At 35.0% G+C, this 23753-nt stretch overlaps 1 protein-coding gene across 6 annotated transcripts in view; it reads left to right on the top strand.

The window, feature by feature from the left end:
* TCERG1 (transcription elongation regulator 1) overlaps positions 1-22950 on the top strand; it is a 44395-nt gene extending 21445 nt beyond the window's left edge. For 4 of the 6 annotated variants that reach the window (XM_083352711.1, XM_083352712.1, XM_083352714.1 and 1 more), the window contains 14 exons: positions 815-930; positions 2514-2602; positions 2887-3047; positions 5333-5399; positions 5616-5751; positions 6818-6907; positions 8154-8272; positions 10209-10359; positions 15645-15809; positions 17072-17254; positions 19131-19310; positions 20330-20413; positions 20563-20663; positions 21811-22950. In XM_083352711.1, the coding sequence (XP_083208837.1) occupies positions 815-930; positions 2514-2602; positions 2887-3047; positions 5333-5399; positions 5616-5751; positions 6818-6907; positions 8154-8272; positions 10209-10359; positions 15645-15809; positions 17072-17254; positions 19131-19310; positions 20330-20413; positions 20563-20663; positions 21811-22012 (1844 nt within the window). In that variant the 3' untranslated portion in view covers positions 22013-22950. Of the gene's footprint in view, positions 1-814; positions 931-2513; positions 2603-2886; positions 3048-5332; positions 5400-5615; positions 5752-6817; positions 6908-8153; positions 8273-10208; positions 10360-15644; positions 15810-17071; positions 17255-19130; positions 19311-19576; positions 19719-20329; positions 20414-20562; positions 20664-21810 lie in introns of those variants that run through there. The other 2 variants (XM_083352715.1, XM_083352716.1) reach the window with 2 other exon arrangements.
* The last annotated feature ends 803 nt before the right edge of the window (positions 22951-23753 follow it).

Genomic DNA, 23753 nt, shown 5'->3' on the forward strand with positions numbered 1-23753 from the left:
TGACACCTATTATTTATTCTGCAGTCCATAGAGCAAACACTTTGTTTTTAATGTATGACAGAGCTACAAAACTTAGTATGTCTTATTGGGTAGTGTAATGATTGCAGTAACTGAATGATTTGCGAAGGAGGAACTGAACAAAACATTAACATGGAGCGGGAAAGAGACATCACAATTGAAGAGTCAATAAAGAGTTTGGCCAATATTAAGTAGAAGTGTTTACCTAATTTGATGTTTTAATACATTGCAATGCTAATAAAAGCTGTTTTCAGAATGTTCTGGGTGATTTTGTTAATGCATTTGTTTTATCAATTAGAACAAGTAAATTAACTTTTCAAGTTGTGTTTGTGTATTCCTTCCTTATATTCCCAAGAAATGTTTTTGCTATACTAATATTTCTTTTAGTGCTATTTGATGTATAAGTTTATTTTTCATCAGTAAATTTTCCTTATAGAACTGTATAGTAAATGTATGTATACATTCCTAATAGACTTACTTTGATCATTCCTATATATATTAATTGTTCATATTTGAATATTATTTTTAATGTATATTTACAGTCATTGCAAATAGCCCATTATTTAGAATCATTGCCTTTGCAATTTGAAACTGAATGAGTTGGCTGAAGGGATTAAATTTGGTCCTGGAAATAGTAACCTGTCTTTCCTGTGATTATCTTGAGTTCTGTATTGATATTGTGCATGTAACAACTGATTTTGATTATTTTATTCAGAAAATGAATTTGAACGTTTAGTAATGAAAAATAAAGGACATCCAGCAGGTGGAAAGTAAATAAATTATATATTTTTCTTAGAAAAAGTGGAAGAAAAGATGAAAGATAGCATTAAAGAACCTGTTGAAGATCCTTTGCCTATGGAAACAGAAGAGGAAGAACCCAAAATTGAACCCCTCAAGGAGCTTATAAAGGAGGTAAAAGCACTGATACACCTAAAGTCTAATTTGATATTTGTTTATTCTTTTAATAAAGTAAAATCAAGAGGAAGAATAAAATAATACCATCTTGAAATAACTTATTGAACTTATTTGCCATTTTCTTATATAGTTTCTAACTGCATAGTTTTTATATTTTATGTTATTTAGAAGTATTGTTCAATATTACAGATTATAGGAAGAAACAAAGAACAGTGTTGGGATTTGTTCCAAAACATTTCAAAATTGCAGATATTGGGAATATATTTTAAAATGCAAATTCAGTACTTTATATATTGAAAACTTGCCAATTATATTTTGAAATGTATAAATAAAGTGTATATTGGAAATACAGAATTTAAATTTTATGAGATTTAAGTCCCAAAGTTGCTTTTTCAAGAGGCAACTGGACTTTCTTGCTTTTCTTTCTTTGAAAACCTTTTGCTTTTCATGCAAGAAGCCTCTTCAGCTCTGACTGGATGGTGGGGAAAGGAAGGATTTATATTCCTTGAAGTCGGCTGTCTGTAGGGAATATAAATCCTTCTATACTCAGTCAGAGCTGAAGAAGCTTCTTGGATGAGAAGCAAAACGTCTTCAAAGAAAACAGGAAAATCCAGTTGCTTCTTGAAAAAGCACCTTTGGAACAACCATGATCTGGATGACTGAGAATCTCCATAGACACATGAAATTAAAATCTTTGGTAGGTTTATTGCTGAGGTTTTAATAAACAGTGGGTTGATTTAAGTGGATACTTAAAAGGTAGTTTTAAGAAACCTTAAATGGGATTTAGAAATTCCTGCGGATCATGTGAGAAGAGGTCAGCCTTTACTGATTTTCCTCATCAGTTCTTATCACCATTTGGTGCTTTCAGAAATATTCTTCAAAACTTCTCACCAGAAGAGTGGTAAATTAATGATGATTGCTCCCCTATCTGTAGAAACATGGGCACTGGATTGGAAACCTTCCAGATGTAGGGGAAATTGTATCATTTATTGAAAGAAGGTTTAGCTATGACTCACTGTTCTAAAAATGTGCTTAATTTTTATATAATCTCAGTATGAATTAACTAATTTAGAAAATGGTTGTATTTGTGAAAATATTTTTGTTATTGCACACATATCAGATCCAATCTTTTTTATTTGTGCCTTCATTAAATCCTACACATGCTACATTTATGTAGTTATTAGTATGGGACCATGGACTGAATTCTATGCAAGGTATGGTATTTGTATAGACACAAAATGTATATTATAATGATAATGTTAAATATTAGGACTTTAGGGGTCTCTTCCTAAAACAACAAACTGATACCTTCTGTTTGAGTGGCAGTCCTGAGTGCTTCTTGCATCTTGAAACTACCATCTTAATTTCTTGTTTCACTGCAATCCCATATTTCTCCAGTTGAAAAAGTTAAAAATATATAATGAAGATGCAGCCTTTAATACAATGTCCTTTGGTAGAGATAAAGGGAAGCTTTTAGTTTCACAGATTACATATTGAGGCTGGTGGGAGAAATGTTTCCCATCTCTACAGTAAGAAAACAGTTATTGTTCTTTCTATTCAATCTTAATATTCCTCACCAGGAGCCCAAAGAAGAAGAAATGACGGAAGAAGAAAAAGCTGCTCAAAAAGCAAAACCTGTTGCTACTACACCTATACCTGGTACTCCCTGGTATGTAGCCTTTGTTCTCAAATCAACAGATTGATGGTGTGGAGAAGGCAGTGACCAACCACTTTTATTTTGTTGGAAAGGAAATGGTCAAGTGCACAAAGTTTCCAGGAGTTGAACTCAACTTCAAGGAGATTTTACTTATTATTAGGAAAAACTTACTTAAGATTACTCTACATAGCCTATAAAAGTGAAAAGCATTTTCTTGCTTGTTAACTTTAATATAAAATTAAATATTATTTTAATCCTGCAATAATTATATAATATACTCTATATATTTTTTCTAGGTGTGTGGTGTGGACAGGTGATGAACGGGTTTTCTTTTATAACCCTACCACTAGACTATCAATGTGGGATCGACCAGATGATTTAATAGGAAGAGCAGATGTGGATAAAATTATTCAGGAACCTCCCCATAAAAAAGGATTGGATGAAGGAAAGAAACTAAGTAAGACTCACTTATTTGCTCAATTTTAAGTACTAATAGGTTACTTTTTTAAAATTGCATTTGATATAAAGGGATATAATATAAACAAGACTAGAAATAGTTGCGATTGGTCTGCAGTTTTGGGAACTAAATAAGATTATTTGTTTAGTACCTGTAAACTAGTTCTGTGCCCTTTCTGGTTCCTTCAGGTAGCCAGACTTAGTATGAGCAGCTTGATTCAGGAAATTGCTAAAGCTTCTCTGAGGGAAAGAGTAACATATATTTAAATAGTTTATATTAACAACCGTCCTACTCAGTACCCTTTGCTCAATCTTCAGTTATCCATTTTTGGGGAAGTCTGTTTAGAAAGAAGTGATTCATCTACAAAGGCTCCTAAAAGTAACAGATTATTGGAATCTGTCAGCTCAAGCAGCAGCTATATCGGGTTTGTTTGCCCAGATTTTGCTGGTGAGCTGTTTACTAACCTACAGTAATTCTCGAGTTGATCCCATATTTGCTCTGTTGTTAACACTACATGGAATAGAGTGGAGAATTATCTACATGAGATAATTCAGAAATTACAACTGGTTCAAAGTAGTGGGGTAAAAACCCCTTCATTCCAGAATAACACTAATTTTGAAGTTGCTATATTGGTTATACATTGCCCAGAGTCTTAAGATTGGGAGAAATCACAAATATAATAAATGCAGAGCCAAATCAGCCACATTTGATAAAGTGTATAACTACTGAGAATGCCTTTTCCCAAACTTTCACATGAGGCATTTAAGATGCAAGAGAGAGCATCTTATTCAGAAGATTTCAACATCTGAGTAGGTTCATGCAAGAGACGATGACTGGAAATCATAATCTACCGAAGAAATTATAGTCTGGCTATTGTATTTGTAAGACCCTTCTAAAGTGTCTTCAAAATCAGCCTATGTAGATTATTGTATTAGGAGCAGACCTAGTTAGCACTGGGTGACTAAAAGAGGTCCGGGCCAGTCCAAAAAAGTGATACTTATATTTAGAAGTAAAACCAAAAGTATTTCTAAAGCAGGCATGTCAAACTCGCGATGTCACGTGACGTCGCGTGATGTATCGGAACTTTTTCCCATTGCCGAAAGTGGGATGGGCGCGGTTTCTCCATGACACTCCGGCCCACGGGCCGGCAGTTTGACACCCCTGTTCTAAAGGATAAACCCAATTCTTCCGTGAATGCTGCATAAGGCTGCAGAGCTCTCATTAGGAAGTATAGCTAGTCATTTCGCTGCAGGGCAGTATGGTGTGTCCACCATTTTCCGAGTTGCCATAGTTCAATGGTCTGCTTGGAAAATGGAGGCCTTCCGGAAAGCCCAGCAATTAAGCAGCTTGCTATGCTTGCCTAACCCGACCTCTGGAGATCTTCAAAAAGTAAGAGAGAAGGAGAATATGGGTCCTGGTGGGGTGGAAAACATGCCCATGGGGACCTAGTGGGAGAGATTCAGACATACAAGCAAAAGACCACAGGGGTGCTGCAGCAATAACTTCAGGACCAGGTTGTAAGTAGCTTTTGGAGGATCTGCTATAATTTCAAACGGCCACTAAGCAACTGGTTGTAAGGTGAGGATTACATGTATTAATTAGCCTGTTACTAATTAATTCTTTATTTCCTGAAATTCATGACTTCTACAGTATTTTCACTGAGGTTCTTTGATGGTATCCTGTAAAATAGTTCTGTATCATTCAAGTGATAATTTAGTTCAAAGGTAGTATCAATTAATCCTTTCATCAATTTGAATCGTTCTTGGAAAGAATAATAGCTTCTGGAAGTTATTTTACATACTTTTAAAAAAAATTATGTAAATTTTTAAACTTAAGCTATATGTTGTTGAAGAAATATATTGAATTTTAAGATGCTGCCAGAATAGAATAGTATTCTGTCTTTTAATTATAATATGTGATATATTTAATTTATAATAATTATAATATGGGATATAGAGAGACAGTTTGATCAAATAATTAAGACATCAGGCTAGAAATCAGGAGACTTAGTGCTGGTTCCATTTTAGGCATGAAAGCTAGTTGGTTGACTGGGCTAGTCACTGTCTCAGCCCACAACATCAGGCTTAAGTGACAAGTTGGTCTGTCAATTTCTATCGCACCCAATGGATCAACACCCAGTTGATCTTTAAAAAAAGCAAATCAGCACTTGTGGGAAAATGGTAGGAAGAAAGTGTTCTTTAAACTTTTTATGTAGACATTAATCAGGCATAACTAATACATTTGAATGATGGTCTACGGAGTAAAAATAGGTATTTCTTTTTCAGTGAAAGATGAGCATGAAATGTTAGAAGAAGCCAATGATGATGAGCCTATTAAAACAAAGAAGCGGAAGTAAGTTTCTATATGAAAGGAAGAATGCACATGATCAACCATAAAGCTAAGTTAACTGTTTCTTATTTCTGAGCTCAGAATGAAGAGAGTTGTCTGAGTGTAAAGAACAGATAATTGAATTGTAATATTGGTTCAAACTGAGTTTTGATGAAATTCGTGTCATACAACTTTGATAAATAAATGAATAGAATCCTACTATATGTTTTTATTTTATAGGAAAGAGGATAACAAAGACATGGATTCGGAAAAAGAGGCTGCCATGGAGGCAGAAATTAAAGCTGCTCGAGAAAGAGCCATTGTCCCGCTTGAGGCTCGAATGAAACAGTTCAAAGACATGCTTCTGGAAAGAGGGGTCAGAAACAATTCTCATATTAAATTTATGTCAATTTTTCAAAGTATTTTCATTGTTTATGCAATCACTGATGACCATTTCCTAAATTAATGTGATACATAAATTGTCATATGCTCTAATATAAAATAGTGAAAAAGCTTAGGGTTCAATCTTTCCTCTTTATTGTTGAGAAAACAATTGTTCTACAGTTAGAGAGTACTAAAAGAAATATAATCTGGATTCTTTTCAGTCAGGATTTAGACCTGAGTGTGAAATCAAAGCAACATTAGTCACTCTTTTTTATGACTTTTAATGGGACTAGAAGGGAGAAAGTGTGACTATCCTGGTCCTGTTACAATGATCGATTGGTTATAATTATGTTAATTTGAATTTTGTTTTAATCTTACATTAATATTGCTGTACTAAGGTAATTATTTAATGTCTTTCTTATTCATATCTATCTCTACCATTGTTGTCAAAGCATTTAGTACTGCTTGATTAATGAATAGTGCTTGCAGTTAGGGAATAAATAAAAAATCATTTTTTTAAAGATCTACATTCACTTTGATTAAGCAACTGAGCATATTTGTAAGGAAACTTCTGGTTTTGCTGCACTTTCTATGAAATGTCAGAGTATAATTTATTAAGCTTTCAGAATCTTCCCTTTTACATGCTACACGGTTGATTATATGCATAGTACTTCAATTTATGGGGAGAAAGTGGAATTTCTGATCATTCTGCAGAGTCCTAAGAAAGCAAAGAAAATAAGAACAGAACTTCAAGGCTTTCTTTTGATATAGCAGTTTTTAAATGTCACACAGTAGTGGTCATTTTAATGAGTAATTAGATATGTGTTAGTTCTTTGTAATTATGTAGAAGTTTTCAGAGCCAATTAGTGTGGAAATTTGCCCTGCTGACTTCCTGCAGTTCATCATCTATTAGTGATGAAACTGCTGTAAAGATTTCAGTTATAGCTTCTTTCTAATAGAAGCCCTGTAGATTTCAAGCAAAATTGCACAAATTGTATCTATTTGCCTGAGTTTAATTGCCTGCAAAATCATTACTTTCCCCACTTTATTTCTTAAAGGTTTCTGCTTTTTCTACATGGGAAAAAGAGCTACACAAAATTGTTTTTGATCCCCGGTACCTCCTTCTTAACCCCAAGGAAAGGAAACAGGTAAAAGAAAAGGTCTTTTAAATAAATTATGTATTATATTTGTATAATAAAATACAAAAACAGTATTTTTAAAGGTTGAAATGTTTGAAAAATTTTCAGGCTCTTTACAACACATTTTTTTTAATTCTTTCTTCTTCAATTGGACTTCTTTCATTAATATCTGGAAGGTTTTAAATGACCGAAATTTAAATTACATAGAGGAAGGAGGAAAATCTATTAAGTAAAACAGTATTTTCTATTGAGAAATAGAAGCTTCATTCTTAAGCAAATTATATATGTACTGCTTTGAAGAAATACTTATTTCAGATAAATTGCACCAAACTAATACCTATAGAAATAAATCACAACACCAAACAAAAAAGATGCCACACACACACACACTTTTAAAGTTATAAACGTTTGCATCTTTTTTTGTTTCGTGTTTTTGTTTGATTTATTTCTATAGGTATTAGTTTGGTACAATTTATCTGAAATAAATAATTTTGTTTGTAACTATTCAAAGCAGAAAATACACACACACACACGCACACTTTAAAAGTTATTAGAGGTACCTTGGATTCAAGGTGGTTTCATGCCATCTTCCATGCCAAATCATCTATTCTATCTTAGATGTAACTTCATCTTACCCAAACTATTCATTACTCTAATAATAATACAATAATATCTCTTAGGGCTGTGCAAAGCTAGAAAAATAGATGCTTCACAAGTGCATTAACCCAAAAGGAGCATCTCAAAGTATCAAAGCTGCTGTGCCCTTCGCAGAAAGTAAACAACTGTTTTGAAGGTTCTTCAGAGCATATTCTTTTCACTGACAGGTCCAGTGGGATGTTGTCTTTGCAGAAATAACTATAGACAGTATTTGAAGCAATTGTGCAAGCTTGCTAAGGATGCCTGGTATTTATTTTGAATAAATGTATTCAATTACAATTACTTATTGCATTATAGAAGAAATTGCTTCTGTCCAATTTTTAAATTGTCTGCTTCCATGTTGGTCTCCAGCGCTGTAGCTGTTTAAGTCTGTTACTTTCTGTTACTATAATTTCTAGCATTAAAGAATAGCAGTAAAACTGAGTTGGTGTAAAAGTTGCTATTGAAAGATACTCATTTCAATGAGTTTGAGATTCACTGCACTGTCCCTTTATATTCTTTGGTATTTTGTGTCACATCATCACAAGTAGATAATCCTAATCTTTGTTTTTTTTTTCTCTTGCAACAATGCTCCAAATTATATTTGCTATTTATTCAGGTATTTGATCAGTATGTAAAAACCAGGGCAGAAGAAGAACGCAAAGAAAAGAAAAATAAAATAATGCAGGCCAAAGAAGATTTCAAGAAAATGATGGAAGAAGCGAAGATTAATCCTAGGTAAGTGTCCTCTCCCGCCCCTCCCTCCCTTTTATCAGATATCCAGTTTTAATTGTAACCTGAACTCTTAATACATGTTGACTATTTCAGAAAATGGAGGAATCCAGACTATTTTATGCGGATGAATTTACTAACTCTAGTAAACCCATATGTGTAATACTATAATATTTCCTAATTTTAGCTAACCATTGACAATCCTAATATAGAAAATATATAATGTAATGGAAGATTTCCCCCCTTTTTCAGTATTAATACTGAATACCTTATAGGAACTGCTAGTGATACCTCACAGTATTTGTTTAAAAATCGATTTGACCTACTTCAACAAACTACATTCCTGGATCCTTTTGCCATCCCATTGTCAACAAAGGGAAAGACTTACATGGTCATTCAGTTACTTGGCTATAGTCTTTTACAGTTAATGTCCAAGTGGGTTTCTTGGGTATAGTCTTTTACTGTTAATGTCCATGTGCAAGTCATTGTACACAGGATACCTTTAATACATTGTTAGACTGTATGTAATTATTACTTTCTTACAGAACTGTTCAATTTTATTTTACCTAAACTAGTTAGGAATTAGTTTGCATTAACTCTCAGTTCTGTGCTGTCTACTGGCTTATTTTCAGTTGTTGTGTTTATTTTGCTTGAATTGACTTACTATCCACAAAGATCTCTTTCATTACGCTTCTGATCCTTAATAAAGTTAATTGGGATTAAGCTCCACTGACACAGATGAACTGAATCTTGAATAAATAAGCATATTTTTACATTGAAGTTTTGGAATACAATAAAATTGTAAAAAAAATTTATAGTTTAATATTTGGAATAGCTGTAATATTAAATTTGAATACAGTTGTTTTAGTATAGTTGTCCTTTTTCATAATTTAATCTCAGTAATTCCAAATTGCCTTTTATATTTCAAAGGATGTAGAAATCATAAAATTAGCTCTGATTTGTCCTTTTGTGAATAAAAAGCCTTCTTTCCTTGATGGGATGGCCTAAATCAAAGAGGGGTTGCTGCTGGAAAGAGGAAAAATAAGGAAATATTAACTTCTTCCAGTAGGAGAATTTCACTGCAAGTAGTCTGCATCAAATCTATTACTATATACTTATTATTTGGTTTTGATCATCAGTAAATAAGCAAGATAACTTCTGCATGTCGTCATTAGCTTTTTTATCCCTTTTAGTTCAAGGTAACAATGATGTCCCTTTGGACATTTGCATTCCTTGAAAGTCGTGTCTATATTTTCTATACTTACAAATTTATGCCCAGACTTGTTTTTGCAGGTCATTTTCTTTAGCATTGGCTTAAGTTCACTTCTAAATAATAGAATAAGCTACCAAATTCTTCTCTTGTTTTAATTTACCCTACAGCAACAGTAGGCGGGATTTCCCAAGTCTAATTATTTCCATGCTGTGATGAAAACATTCATAGGATTATAATGTCTCACGTAATCTTGGGGTCAGATTAGCATCAGATCTTGGAAAAAGCACAATAATGGGTTTTTTTTTAAGGTAAGTGGCAGTATTATGTCTACTGCACGTCTGAAATTTGGAATCTGGCCCTGAAGGTGAGAATATCTTGTAGTAAAACTACAAGAAGAAAAAGTGTGAAGCTTGGCAGATACTGCTATTAATTTCACACCTGGTACAATTGGATGGCAAATGAGTACGGTTAATTTTTTAATTCATAGCCTTGAATTTCAGGACCGGTGAATAAGGAATTTCCATTCAACAAGGACTGTGCAGTTGCTGGAAATTTTATTCTACATGTATACTCTTTATAAATCAAAAATCTGCAAGGCTGCCCTGAAGGGAAGATAATTATGTAATAGTGTTTAGCACACACTTTGTAGCAGAATACAAAGGTGTGTTTAGAATACATTTTCCAGTTAAGAAAGCTCTGCCAAATCAGTACACTTACCATTTTTTACAGAACTACTTTTAGTGAATTTGCAGCCAAGCATGCTAAAGATTCACGTTTCAAAGCAATTGAAAAAATGAAAGACCGAGAGGCCTTGTTTAATGAATTTATCACAGCAGCAAGAAAGAAGGAAAAAGAAGATTCGAAGACCAGAGGAGAGAAGGTAAGATTTTCATATGAAGACCATAAAAGCAGTATGAATGAGAGGCAGAGGGACTCATGTTAGACTTCCAGGCTCCCATTGCTGGAAGTCCCATTCCCACTATTTTCCTCTGCCTTTTGGCCAGATAATTTTGTATGTAAGAAGATCATCATTTTCTAGAAGATTTTTGCCCCCTTCTTCCAAAATCTAGAACGTAGTTTTAAATTGCTGGAAAACTCTAATCAAACCATTGCTAACCAAATCTTTAGTTCTGTGGATAAGATTCTGAGACCACCTTGTGGGCAGATTTTAAATGGCATTCTGTCTAAATGATAATATTTTATTGTTGCTAGGTTTTTCGAAATCTTCAGCTAAGTATGTCTTAGTTTGGCTAGTTATCAAAATTAAAGGTCACCTATCAAAAATTAATGAATTCCAAATGTCATTTGTCTGCACTGTCACTTCAAGAGACAAAGTGCATATCACTGGGGAAGGCAGTTGCATGAATGTTTTCAACAGTATTAACATTAAAATGTGTAGAAGCTTTCCCAGCTAACTTGAGTGAAGGAAGGAAAAACATCTCTAACCTAAACTGTAATTGAAATTAATATAAGTTCTTGTTAATAAAAAGATGTGATATATCATGCAAAAGCTGTCATTCATAAACATTTTGTAAATTAAAATGACCCATATTCTGTTTTCAACTTTTTTAAAAAATAAGATAATTTTCTTATAGATCTTAAATAAATTTCATAGTAGTTGTTATTCATTCCCTTTATTTGCTGCTATTACTGTAATTGTTATTCCTGCTGTGCCTATTGTTCAGAAGTGTTCTATCCATTGTACTGCAGTTCACTCTTATAAAGTGGATATGTAAGTACTGTTGTTAACATATTGCAAGTAAGGAACTCAGGATAAGAATGACTAACTTAAGGCTTCTTGGTTTAATTTATGGGAGATAAGAGATTCAAATGGAAAATTTCCTGATGCATTGCTGTTCTTATCCATATACCCACTTATCTAGGAATTGAACTTAGTCACGATTTACTTTATATATATAGTATCAGTGTCCCCTCAGTGGATTCTCTCTTCCTCTTGCACTCCCCTCACTCTGATTTGAAAAGTTGGGGAGCCCAGCCCGCTCGTGTATGGATAGAAAACATAGAGACCTTCAGGTGGGTGGAAAACAGGAATGCCCAGTTATAAGTCCTTTGACTAATGCTAGATGTAGAAATTAGTTTTCATACATCAGTCATCAGCTGTCTAGAAGTGAATATGTGAAGTCTGAAACTTCAACATAAACTACTGTTTGTTTTATTCTATAGTTATGGTTGAAAAATTATTGTTTGCATTTTAGCCATGATCATCAATAAATTCTTTAATATTGCATGAAGAACATCAGTAATATTTTGTGTTAAATATTGCATTTATCTTTGTATTTGAAACTAATTATTTCTTTTCTCCCAAAACCTCTTGTAACCATTTTATGTATTCTGTTTTGTAACAAGTGGATAGATTTTACAGTTTTGTGCTGTGCGGCCTGTCAATCAGTTCAGTCTGACAGCTGTCAATCACTGACACGCAAAGTATTATGGGATTCCCTAGTGAGGAAAGAATTGGTATCTCTGTGTGGTGACTTTAGCCTCCCGCAGTTCCGGTACTTTACATTTTTTTCAGTTTATTTCCTTGTGAAGTGATGAGAGTTATACCCAGAATGTGTAAACTGCCAAAAAAAAGTCCTTCTAAATACACACAGTATTTTCTGCCTTGCTTTTCTTATTTTACAAAGAATAGCTAAATGTTAACAAGAAATGTGCCCCACAATGTTGTGAAGCTTTCTCAGCCAGTTTATCAGAAAAGAGTTTTATTGCATGATTTCTCCATAAATCCTTTCAAGTAAGGATTGGAAATAGCACACTTTGATTAATTGCTTATCAATATTTTCCAATTTTGTTTCCTAGAGAATCTTCATATTAAAGAAAATAATTAAGAGTGATAGAAAGAAAATAGCCTATGATGCAGTCAGATTTTTATGTTGAAATAGACTGAGGATGTTCCATTGAAAGCTTCTGTTCCTTAACCATAGGATTTGGATAATATGAAAGAAGACCTGCATGTTGCTTATGTGGAGGGAGGGGGCAGCAATGAAGTGCTCACCACATATCCTAGAAACATCTTAGTCTTTCCAACAAACATTAGGATTTAAAGTGGTGAAAGCCTCTTAATTGTTATACCCACACACAAGTATGCTATCTTCCCAAAATATGTGATCTTTACTCTTATTTAAAGTACCTCAGAGGAGTAGCGGATTAATACCTGTCTAAACAATCCCATAGCCCATCCTTTTGATTTGAAACACTTTGCTTCTCTTTCCCAAGCGGGGAAGTGTGTATCTGTGATTTCTGCTTTGCTCTTCCTTTAATCTTAAAGTTGAACAGCTTTTGAATAACATCTCCACAAAACTAAAAATTTTGTGAGTTCTCAACAATGATACTAAATTAAAATATTAGTTGTCAGAATTGATTTCCTTTATTAGATATGAGTAGCTGCTTTTGATCCTTTTGCTCCCTCTTTTGGGGTGGTTGCCATAAAAATAACATACGCTGGCTTTCAGGATAAGAGATGAGAGCTTCAGTTTCTATTGAAACAGGAATACACATTGGGTGAATGATGGACAAGATTTATGTGTAGTTGTAATATTCCGAGTCTTTCTAAAATGATCTCCCAATTTTATTTTGACTTGACTACCGAGATAGTATATTAAACTCAAGAACTGATATAAAAAGTAGTAAGAGAAGTAGCATTTATTCATTAGTGTGCCTGTTCAATTATCCTTATTTTAAAGATAGGACTGAACTATAATTCTCTTGCATCTGGCTTAGAAAGCTTTATATTTCAATACTACTTATGTGTTTAAGTTCATCTTTGAAGTAATAGATATTGTGTTGGATCCAGAGAGAGAAAAGTGGAACTTTGCTAATACAAGAGTTTCCTGGTCTCTCCCTCCCACTATAGCACTGTGTGCTCTATCTTAAAAGCTCAGTCTGAGGATCAAGGGATCCTTTCCAATTCTGTGTGATAGACTCCCAATGCTATAGTAGGAGAGTGAAATCAAGAACAGTAAATAAGGTTGCCTGTCATGAATGAAAAAGCAAGATATCTCTGGACCCAAGTCACATTTAAAAAAAATAAGGCTGTTGTAAATTTTCTTAATTGTATTATATACTTCTGCAATTGATGGACGATTACCAAATTGCTGTATACATTATTTTCTTCTTTAATTTGATTTTCTACTGCAAAAAATTCACTGATGTACTTATATGTGAGGATACTATGCTAATAACCAAATGTCAATATTGAGGAATATCAGCAGAATATTAGTATTATGCCCTTTATGTAGACATTATAACTAATGATAAAAGGAATCACATATGCAAGTTTCTAATTGACCAGTAAAGGTGCATCAAGCAGTAATAATAAGCACACAAGATTTGGTTTTCTTAATGCACCTTTTTCCAGCTTTGTACCTCTGAATGTACTGGACTACAGTTTCAGCATTCCTAGTCAGCATGGTTGAGAAAATAGAAGTTAAAGCCCAGTAAATCTAAAGGACGCTACAGTGAGGAAAGTTATTATAACGCATTAAAAGTAGAGTTTACCATTATCATTATATCCCTGTATAATGCTGGATGTGTGGGAAACTTAGAAATGAACAATCTAGTTCATTGGATGTAGAAGCTAGGATAAAAACTTTTCTCTCTTGTACCAAAAAATGTGGGAATGTTCTGAAAGATGACCATCGCTAATTAACAAGATAAAAAGTTCCATGGATCATATTTTATTACATGTGAATAAGCCATTCATGTGATTTAGCAACTGTACTATATAAGTTGCACTGCACTAAAAAAAGAATTCATTGCTCTACTGCAGTTAAAATTCCTGCACACATAACTCATTGATTTAGATACATTATAATACAAAACTGAGTTGATGGATGTATCACAAACATCCATTATGTGTCTTGTGTATGTACGCGTGTGTTTATAGATCGAGAGATACATATATACATACACACATATACAGACCCCAAGATTTTGCAAGAACCTCTGTTAAAGAAAATCCTTGGAATTCTTAAAGAGTATGGGATAGGAAAGAAGAAAGCCTACATTTGTTTGCAAAATAATTATTTTATGAAACACATCAGAATAGGCTGAATTTTGCTATGTATCTACTGATTTCTAGTTATTTACCAACTAAAGAATTTACCCATATTTTCTTTGAAAATTATGGCAACCATATTAAAGCAAATCCATGATTAATCTATCAAATTCTAATAAAAGGGAAATATACCTATGTTCTTTGTTTTAATTTAATCTTCAATCAGATAGCAGCATATTGTCTTATTAACTTAAGTGAAATTTAATTGTAGCCTTTGAATAGATTTTTAAACTAAATCTCCAGCTTCTATTATCCCTAATGTCCACGAAAGATTAATTTATTCATTTTATTGCACTTCTGCATATGTTGATGCTTTACTCCTAAACCAGAAACTCGGTGAATGCAATATTTAAAAATGTACTAATAAACCAAGGGTATATATCCCATCATCTATTGCTTCTGTGAAATAATGATAACAGTAACTGGTATTCAGAAGTACAGTTTGCACATGGATGTATTCTAGGAACTCAGTACAAGTTCAAGGCAGCATTCCGTGTCTTTCCTTAAAGAGGAAAAATGCACAATAATACTTAACTATGAATTTTCATTACATGATTTATTTATATCAGCCTTCCCCAATATATGCACCTTCTAGATTAGTCCAGTTATTTTTTTATACAAAATACAGTTACCCAAATTATAGTTAAACTCTTGCAATTCTCAGCAGTGACTAGAAAATTGAGAGTTCCAACTCCACCTATCCAAATCATAATCAGATTGCGGAAAGTTGCTGTATGCATTCATTCCTATCATGCACATATATGGCCTATTTTAGAAATTCTATAGATTGGCCTATCTTCACAGCCTGGTTTGGTTGTGCACTTATGGTACCACTGCTAAAACAGAATAGTAGAGTATAACAGCATAGTATAAACTTGTCAAGACATCTTCTATTGTTGAAGCAGTTCTCTGACATACATGTAAACATAGTCACTACTACTGTTCCTTAAAACTCTAATGACAGTACTCAGCTTCTAATTAATTTTTCACTGCGGTAAGTCTGTTGCTTTATTATTTTGGAATATTTGGAAAGCAAAGTGACTTTATTTTTCTCTCCTTTTTCTTTTGTCTTTTGTTTAAAATCATAGATTAAAGTGGACTTCTTTGAACTGTTATCTAATCACCACTTGGACAGTCAGTCTCGCTGGAGTAAAGTGAAGGACAAAGTAGAGACTGACCCTCGCTACAAAGCTGTGGATAGCTCTTCGCAAAGGGAGGATCTTTTTAAACAGTATATTGAAAAAATAGCCAAAGTATGTGTGACAGTGACAACACTGTTTTCATTTTCTTAGTATTTCATTCTCGGATCAATTGGTATAAAATTTGAAGTACTGTTTTGTGGAATGCTGTTTTTAAAATTCAGTTGATTAGTGGTAAGCATTGTTTGTATTCTCAGACTAGTGTTTTTATCTTATTTTTGCTAGAATGATAATCTCAAGTGAAAGAATGTATTTTGAAAGGGTAAAACAATAATTAGGAACACTTGTGGGCATATATAGAGAAAGATCTTTGCCCAAATCTCATATAGTGACCCAAGGATTTATTTATGTGCTAATACTTTCTTAAAAAAAGGGTTTTGAGTTAAGTCCTGAAATTTGCAATTTATATTTTGAATAGCCAGTGCAATAAATTCTGCAAGGTTACAATCATTATAAAATACGTCATTGTAATACTTGAAGCAATGCCAAAATAATTTAAACAGAAAAGAAATAAAGAGTTCTAGCATTTCTCCAATTTGGAAATCCCTGCTTCTTCAAACTATTATTTATTTCTGATACTAAGGTATATCATTTGTTAAACTATGTATACTTTAGTTCTCTTATATAATCTTCTTTTAGATCATTTCATGATTTGAAGTGTGAGTAGGCAATATGTTCAGTTGGGATTGAGAATGCTTTTTTCTTTATCTTCCAATCATCAAACCTTTTTTCATATATTTGTTTTGATTTTGATGAAGTGACGCTTTACATATGCCAGCTTTAGGAATATATTGCAGCTATATGACAGTATTTTCTACTTAGCTCAGCCTGAACTAAAACCCTAGTACTTTTTTACATGTATTAGACAATTTATAATTATTTAGCTATTATGGTGGATTAAATGGTTCCTTAGTCGTAGATTTCGGATTCTCAAAATGCTCGATTGTACCAGATGCAGTTTTTTTAACACATTTCTCTATATAGCTTATGTAACTAATATAATATGTAGACACCTATGCATAGTTTGATGTATTATAATATGAATTAATGAGTATTTGATATATTTGAATCAATTTAGTATATTAATATTAGGGTTTTTTCTATTTTTCTATTTTTATTTTTATTTATTTTTTTGGTATATTTTCTTTTTTTAAAGTCAGAAAAAGACTAGAAGATGCAACACAAATATTGTAATTCTGTCATTGTGGTTCATACTTTAAGTATATTGGGTTTTTCCCCTTGAATTTACTTTTGTTAGTACTTTTAATTATTAGGCTAATATAAATGCAGTATATGTGCTTTGGATTGCATTTCAGAATGTAGACACTGAAAAAGAAAAAGAACTGGAAAGACAAGCACGAATTGAGGCAAGCTTGCGTGAACGAGAGAGAGAAGTTCAAAAAGCTCGTTCAGAGCAGACAAAAGAGATTGATAGAGAACGAGAACAGCACAAACGAGAAGAGGCTATCCAGAATTTCAAAGCACTCTTATCTGATATGGTGAGGATTCTTTGTCTTAAAATTGGTTGTATAATTCTAACTGAAAGTAATTTTTGAAGTGCTGGCAACACTGGTATGAACATGGATTCCTGAATCGCATAGCCTAGGGGGGAAAATCTAGATTGGCTGTTGCTTTAGTATATACTGTGTTCCCCCCAAAATAAGATCCAGTTTTATTTTCTTTTGAGCTCCGAAATAAGCACTAGGGCTTATTTTTGGGAAATGTCTTACTTAATAGGTGGTAAGCATGTGGGGGCGGCATGTGGCCTGCACATGGGGTGGCGATGGGCCACCCTCAAAACATGGTGGCGGACCAACTACGATAAAGGTACCATATGACAGTTCAGGCGGGGGCCTGCCCTTCCCTTACCAGGTCAGCCCCTGCAGCCCTGGGATGGCCGTGCTGGGTGGCGGGAAGGGCACCATGGCAAGGTGGCTAGGCTGACGCTCCTCCAGACGGAGTGGGTGGAATCTTTGCCCCAGGGATGCTGGGGGCCCGCTTTCCTGGCCAGGCCCACCCAAGAGGAGAGTGGGGAGGCGGCAGCCCAGGGCCAAAGCTTCAGGTGGAGTGGCGGAGGGTCCAAGAGGGAGAGTGCTGAAGTGAGTGGGCATTCTGCCATCAGCCCCCATGCTGGCTGCCCCTTTTCCGCCAGAGCCGGAATGCTGCCACCTTTACTGTAAGTGCCGGTAAATGCCGGCCTTCCCTCTGGCGGGCCTGGGCAGCTGCAGGAGAGCAACAGGCTCATTTCAGCAACTGGCACCCTTAGGGGGTTTGCCTGGCACCTGCTTTCTAGCTCTGTTGCTTTTCTCTGCCGCCGCAGAGCTAGAGAGCTTGCAAGCAAAGAAATGCTTGGGGGAAGCGAGGGCATCTGGGTGGTGGCACATGGGGGGCAGGAGCAGCCCCACGCTCTTCAGGCCCTGGTGAGCACTGCATCTCTTGTGCCAGCTGTGTCGGGCTGCTATCCCCGGGGGATTCTGCTGTCCCTGCTGCTGTTGGGCTGTGCCTTGGCCACCCCACACTACTGCTTCCCAAGCCACCCAACGTGCATCAAAATCCTGCATGAGCCTAGCATGCTGCCAGTATTTCCCGGTAACACTAAGCACCCAGACCAAGCTGGTACCAGCGAGGCTGTCGTGAGGGGATTCTGCTGTTGCTTTGTTGCTGGGCTGGGCTACGCCCCATCACAGCTCCCACGCTCCACCTTCACCACAGGCTTAAAGGAGTCAGGTGCTGCCTCAAAGCTCCGAGGGGGGAGCAGCGGCTGAGTGCTCTGTCCTTGCGGGGGGGGGGAATTCTGCTGTTGCTGTTGACAGAGACTGGAAGCTTTGCTTGAAAATGGGATGGTTGGAAACAAAGCGAATCCCTCTGTTTCCAACTGCCTCATTGTCAAGCAGGCAAGGCTTCCAGTCTCCCTCTGGGCAAGAAGTGTCTGGATGCCTATGGTATGCCCAAACACTTTTCACCCGGACATAGAAATGACGGAGAATGGAAGCTTTATCTGCTTAAAAATGTGGTGGTTGGAAACGGAGCGAATCCCTCCATTACTAACTGCCCCATTTTTGTGCAGACAAAATTTCCAATCTCTGTCATTTCTCCGAAAAGTGCGCAGATCACCTGCCTCCCTGCTGTATTTATCTGTGCTGCTCCACAGGGTTGCTGGGCTACAGCTGCTGCCGGACACAGTCAGCCCCTGCGCACTCACTGCTGCTTGTGCTGGCCATTCCCATCCCCTGTGCTTATTTTCATGTAGGGCTTATATTAGGCCCACCCATTAAAAAATCAACCTTGGGCTTATTTTGGGGGTAGGTCTTATTTTTGGGGTAGTATCAGCACTTTTCAGTGTATAGTAATAAAATATTTGTTTTCCTCTACCAGGTACGATCTTCAGATGTATCATGGTCCGATACAAGGAGGACACTTCGGAAAGATCATCGTTGGGAATCTGGCTCCCTTCTGGAAAGAGAAGAGAAGGAAAAACTTTTTAATGAACACATTGAGGCACTTACAAAGAAGAAAAAAGAACATTTCCGGCAACTTCTAGATGAAACTTCATCAGTAAGGCTAATACGTTTTATATTTTCTCCGGACTTTAATGTCATAATTTTGTGGTTCCTTAGCTCAATTTATATTTATATCTTAATTATGTTATTCTTCAGAGAAATTAGTGTCTTCCAATTCACCATTATTTTAAGATTCGCAAAATCTGGAAACAATTGCTGAAAGATTAGAACAAGCCTATACTGCACTTCTACTTCTAGACCTAAACCATAGGAAAAAGATAGTTGAGGGATTTGTGTAAACATTTTTTTGTTCCCTTTTAGTGTTTTAAGGGCTGGAGATCTCAGGAATATATGAACCAATCACTGGCAAGAGAGGGAATAGATTTGATCCTGTATGTATCGCTATACTTAAAACAACTTACCAATAGGTGCAGTGGCATATACTAATATAAATAGTACCAAGGTAAATGCCTCACATTTTATTTATTTTAAATACTGTTAATGAATTATCTCAGATTATCATCCTTTTAAAAAGGTTTGGACGGTAAAATAAAATTCAGCTCAATATGCAGTAATTACCAGATGCATGGATCTGTGAGCTTCATTAGTACCTCTGAAATTCCTTCCTGAATGAAACAGAACCATCTATGCTTTTCCATCAATGAAGGAGTGAGGAGAGATAGAAATGAAACATTGGGTAATAAAACAGGCAGCACCTCTGTGTGTGTGTAAAAGCCATGCAGTGGAAGCTGGCCTCGCATAACAGATAGGGAGTTCTCATATCTTGCACTATTTGAATATTCTATTATTGTGTGATCATAATTGGGTCCTTTTCAGTGACCAAGAGTGTGCTAGTTCAGACTCAAATCTAAAAGGACTTGGAAATAGTGTAGCGCCTGTTTGTAATTCTTTAAAGGAGGCATGCCTTTTCCTGGGATTGTATGACAGGTTTGTGATTGCGGGTAGGTGGGGGATGCAGTGTTTTAAATTGCAGATGATGGCCCTTTACACTGAAAATTTAGATACTTCATTTCATTCACTAAGCCTGCAATTTTTCTGTTTTTTCTTTCAAAGATTACCTTAACATCAACATGGAAAGAAGTAAAGAAGATAATTAAAGAAGATCCAAGGTGCATTAAATTCTCTTCCAGTGACAGAGTAAGAAACTTGTACTGGTTTGTCCTGGCTTTTTGTCTTAGAATTTAAAGAAAATATAACAACCTCCTCTTTATATGTTCTTTCCTCAAGAAGAAAATATAACATCTGACAGAAATTTCTAGTGATTATTTCTATTTCTTTAAATGCAGAAAAAGCAAAGGGAGTTTGAAGAATATATCAGAGACAAATATATTACAGCCAAAGCTGATTTCAGAACACTCTTGAAAGAGACCAAATTTATAACATACAGGTATGCTATAAGATGCAGTACACAAATGGTTTTATTCATTCTGCATTGTTTTTATCTTAAATGACTAATATGGGATTATACTTACTTAATATTGTAGATTTGGGAAACCGGACTTTTGGTTTTTGTTCTCTTTTCCAAAAATTATAGATGCACCAGATTATGAGATAGGTACTACCTTGATAGTATTCAACATTGATATTTCTGAAAATTGAATTGAATTGAATATCTTATTCGACACAAGGAAATTGTGTTGTGTGTATATATATATACATAAAAACATAAAAAATTAGGAATATGTCTGTGTATATGTATTCCTAAATTTGTGTGTGTGTGTTCCTGAAGAGCAATCTTATGACATCATGGTATGGCAGTACATGGTCATTTTATCAAGAGAAATTGTATACCTGAATTGACAGAATTTTAAATCTTATTTTCCCTTCCTCTTGCTTTCATCCACGTTTAAGAGATCAACAATTCGAAAAATCAACCTAATGCTGCCTATTATTAATGAGATTAATTTGATCCTAAAAATTAACCTAGACTACTACCAGGTTATGGGAATATGTTTCCTATAGGTGGTGTTTGGTTACAATGTGACAAATGTTTTCTTTACATTTTACAGCTTAAATGAGTGCTCATTTTAAACCTTCTTATAGTTCTCAAAACCAAAGCCTCGCCCTGTATATAGAGCATAGGCAATGACAGGGCATTTTGTTTAAACGGTCCTGCCCTCTTTTAACACTTTGCTTCTCTTCAAGCCTGAAGAGGCAATATTTTAGGTGAGAGGATAAGCCTAAACCTTTGTCAGCAAGATAATTTTTTTTAATCCTCATGCTATTATTTTTATAAATAACTCAAGGCAGTGAACATACCCAGTATTCTTTCCCCCTGCTCTTTTCCCCACAACAACCACCCTGTGTGATGAGCTGGGCTGATCCAAAGTCGCCCAGTTGGCTTTCATGCCTAAGGTGGGACTAGAACACAAGAGTTTCCTGGTTTCTAGCCTGGTGCCATAACCAAACTGGCTCTATTTAGGTGGGTGGAATTGTTAACTGGATGCTTGTCCACGAGTATTATTATCCAAATTCTAGTTGATTTATGTAACATCCAGTCATTTGATAATGATAATCTTTATGCTTAATTGCAGATCCAAAAAGTTAATCCAGGAATCTGACCAACACCTGAAAGATATAGAAAAGATATTACAGAATGACAAACGTTATCTGGTGCTAGACTGTGTGCCAGAGGAAAGACGAAAACTCATCATATCCTATGTTGATGACTTAGACCGCAGAGGTCCCCCTCCACCTCCTACAGCTTCAGAACCTACAAGGCGAACAACAAAATAATTAAAAAATATTCTTGAGCAGAAGATTAAATCAAGAAAATTGCATGAGCCATCTGTGAGATCTAATCATATACATTACCATGAACCTATTGCAAAACCATCCAGGAAGCAACATTTATGAACATTAAGCAGTCTCTGTACAGAGAGAATATTTGCATTATTTATGCTTTTTCTCTTTGTTGCATGACTGATAAATATTCTAACCATGCAACTGTTTCCAGTGATTTTTCAATCCTAGAACAATGCAGTATCTATGTACAAGGCTTGGATATTGGTAGCATTTGGAAGTGTTCTTCCTGTCAGTGTTACATGTCAAAGCCATAGGAAGATGGATATATGACCTGAAGTTGAGAACTGTAAAAAATACCCCACATGTCCTACCGGGAGAGCCAGAGTCATGCACTCTGAGGATTAATCTATTGAGTGCAGAAGACCATAGTGAGATAATGCCCTTTGGTGAACCTGAAAAGATAGGGCCTAACCTTTTACTCATGTGTGACTTTTCGTGCATAAATCAGGATTAACTTCATTAATGTCTGATACAGCATGAGAGGAAAATAAAAGTGCAGTGAGCAAATTATATAAACGATCATTTGACCTAGTTAGCAAGCCTGCCTTGATTCCCTGCTCTCCCAAATCCCCTTGGTTAGGCACAATCAAATGGCTTTGCCTGGTAGTTTGGTAATGCTTTGCTCTAAAATGAAAATACAAAGGGGGGGGAAATTGCCAGGACAGCATGGTTGTACAAAAACATTTTTATTTACTATTAAAAATGTCTCTTATCTGCTTTGGATTAGAATATAGATTTTTTTCCTGGATATTTCTTGTAAACTATGTTTCTGTTTTGAATGTTAAACTTGTGTTTCTATAGTTTAATTTTGAAATGTTGGGATTGTTCAGTTTATGTATTTGAACGACAATAAACCAACCCTTTTTATATATGCATTGTACATATTAGTAATTGCGTGTTACATTCTAAAGATATATAATCATCTGAAATTCCATTAAAAATGGAGGAAATCAGTTATATTTGAAACTGCTGTGTATATACTCATTTTTGCTTTACAGATCATGTGATCCTTATATTAATACTAATTGTATAGCTGTAAAGCTTTCTATTTAATTTTGTCTGAACATTTTAAAATAGTTTATGAATGCTTGAGACCTCTTTTTTATGCGCGTATGTGTGCTGAGTTGGCAGTGTGTAATCCTTTGGACTTAGCTAGCCATCCTCATGACTTTTGGTACAAATAACCAATATTCTCATCTTTCTAACCAGAATGAACTTTGGAAAGATGCTACTTGGTTTTTTTCAGTTCCTCCTGAATAATAGGAAATTTTAGTTTGCAGATTTTCTTCAATTTTTTTGCCCTCCATACAGTTCCACATTACTTCAGAAAATAATTTATGAAATTATCCACATATTTATTTGATGGTGGGTATCATTCAGTAAAATCACCCTCAATTTTTTTGTTTTGTTTTAGTTTGTTTTTTTTTGCTTTGCTTTCTCCTCTTCACCCCATCTTGATTCTGAATTTGTATCTGAGATCAGTAATAAATTGGATGTCAGAAGATTGAAATTCAATACGAACCATAAATTCTCTCTATTGTTGAAGAGTCCCACATGTTTTGAGTGATACTTCATCTCTCTAAAAGGAATCTGGTAAGCATGCCAAAGTTGTTTGTGGACAGTGTCTTTATTCCAGGATATTTAGATTGTATTTTTGGTTAGACTTATGTTT

The sequence above is a fragment of the Vipera ursinii genome, assembly GCF_947247035.1.
Source record: "Vipera ursinii genome assembly, chromosome: 2".
NCBI lineage: Eukaryota > Metazoa > Chordata > Lepidosauria > Squamata > Viperidae > Vipera > Vipera ursinii.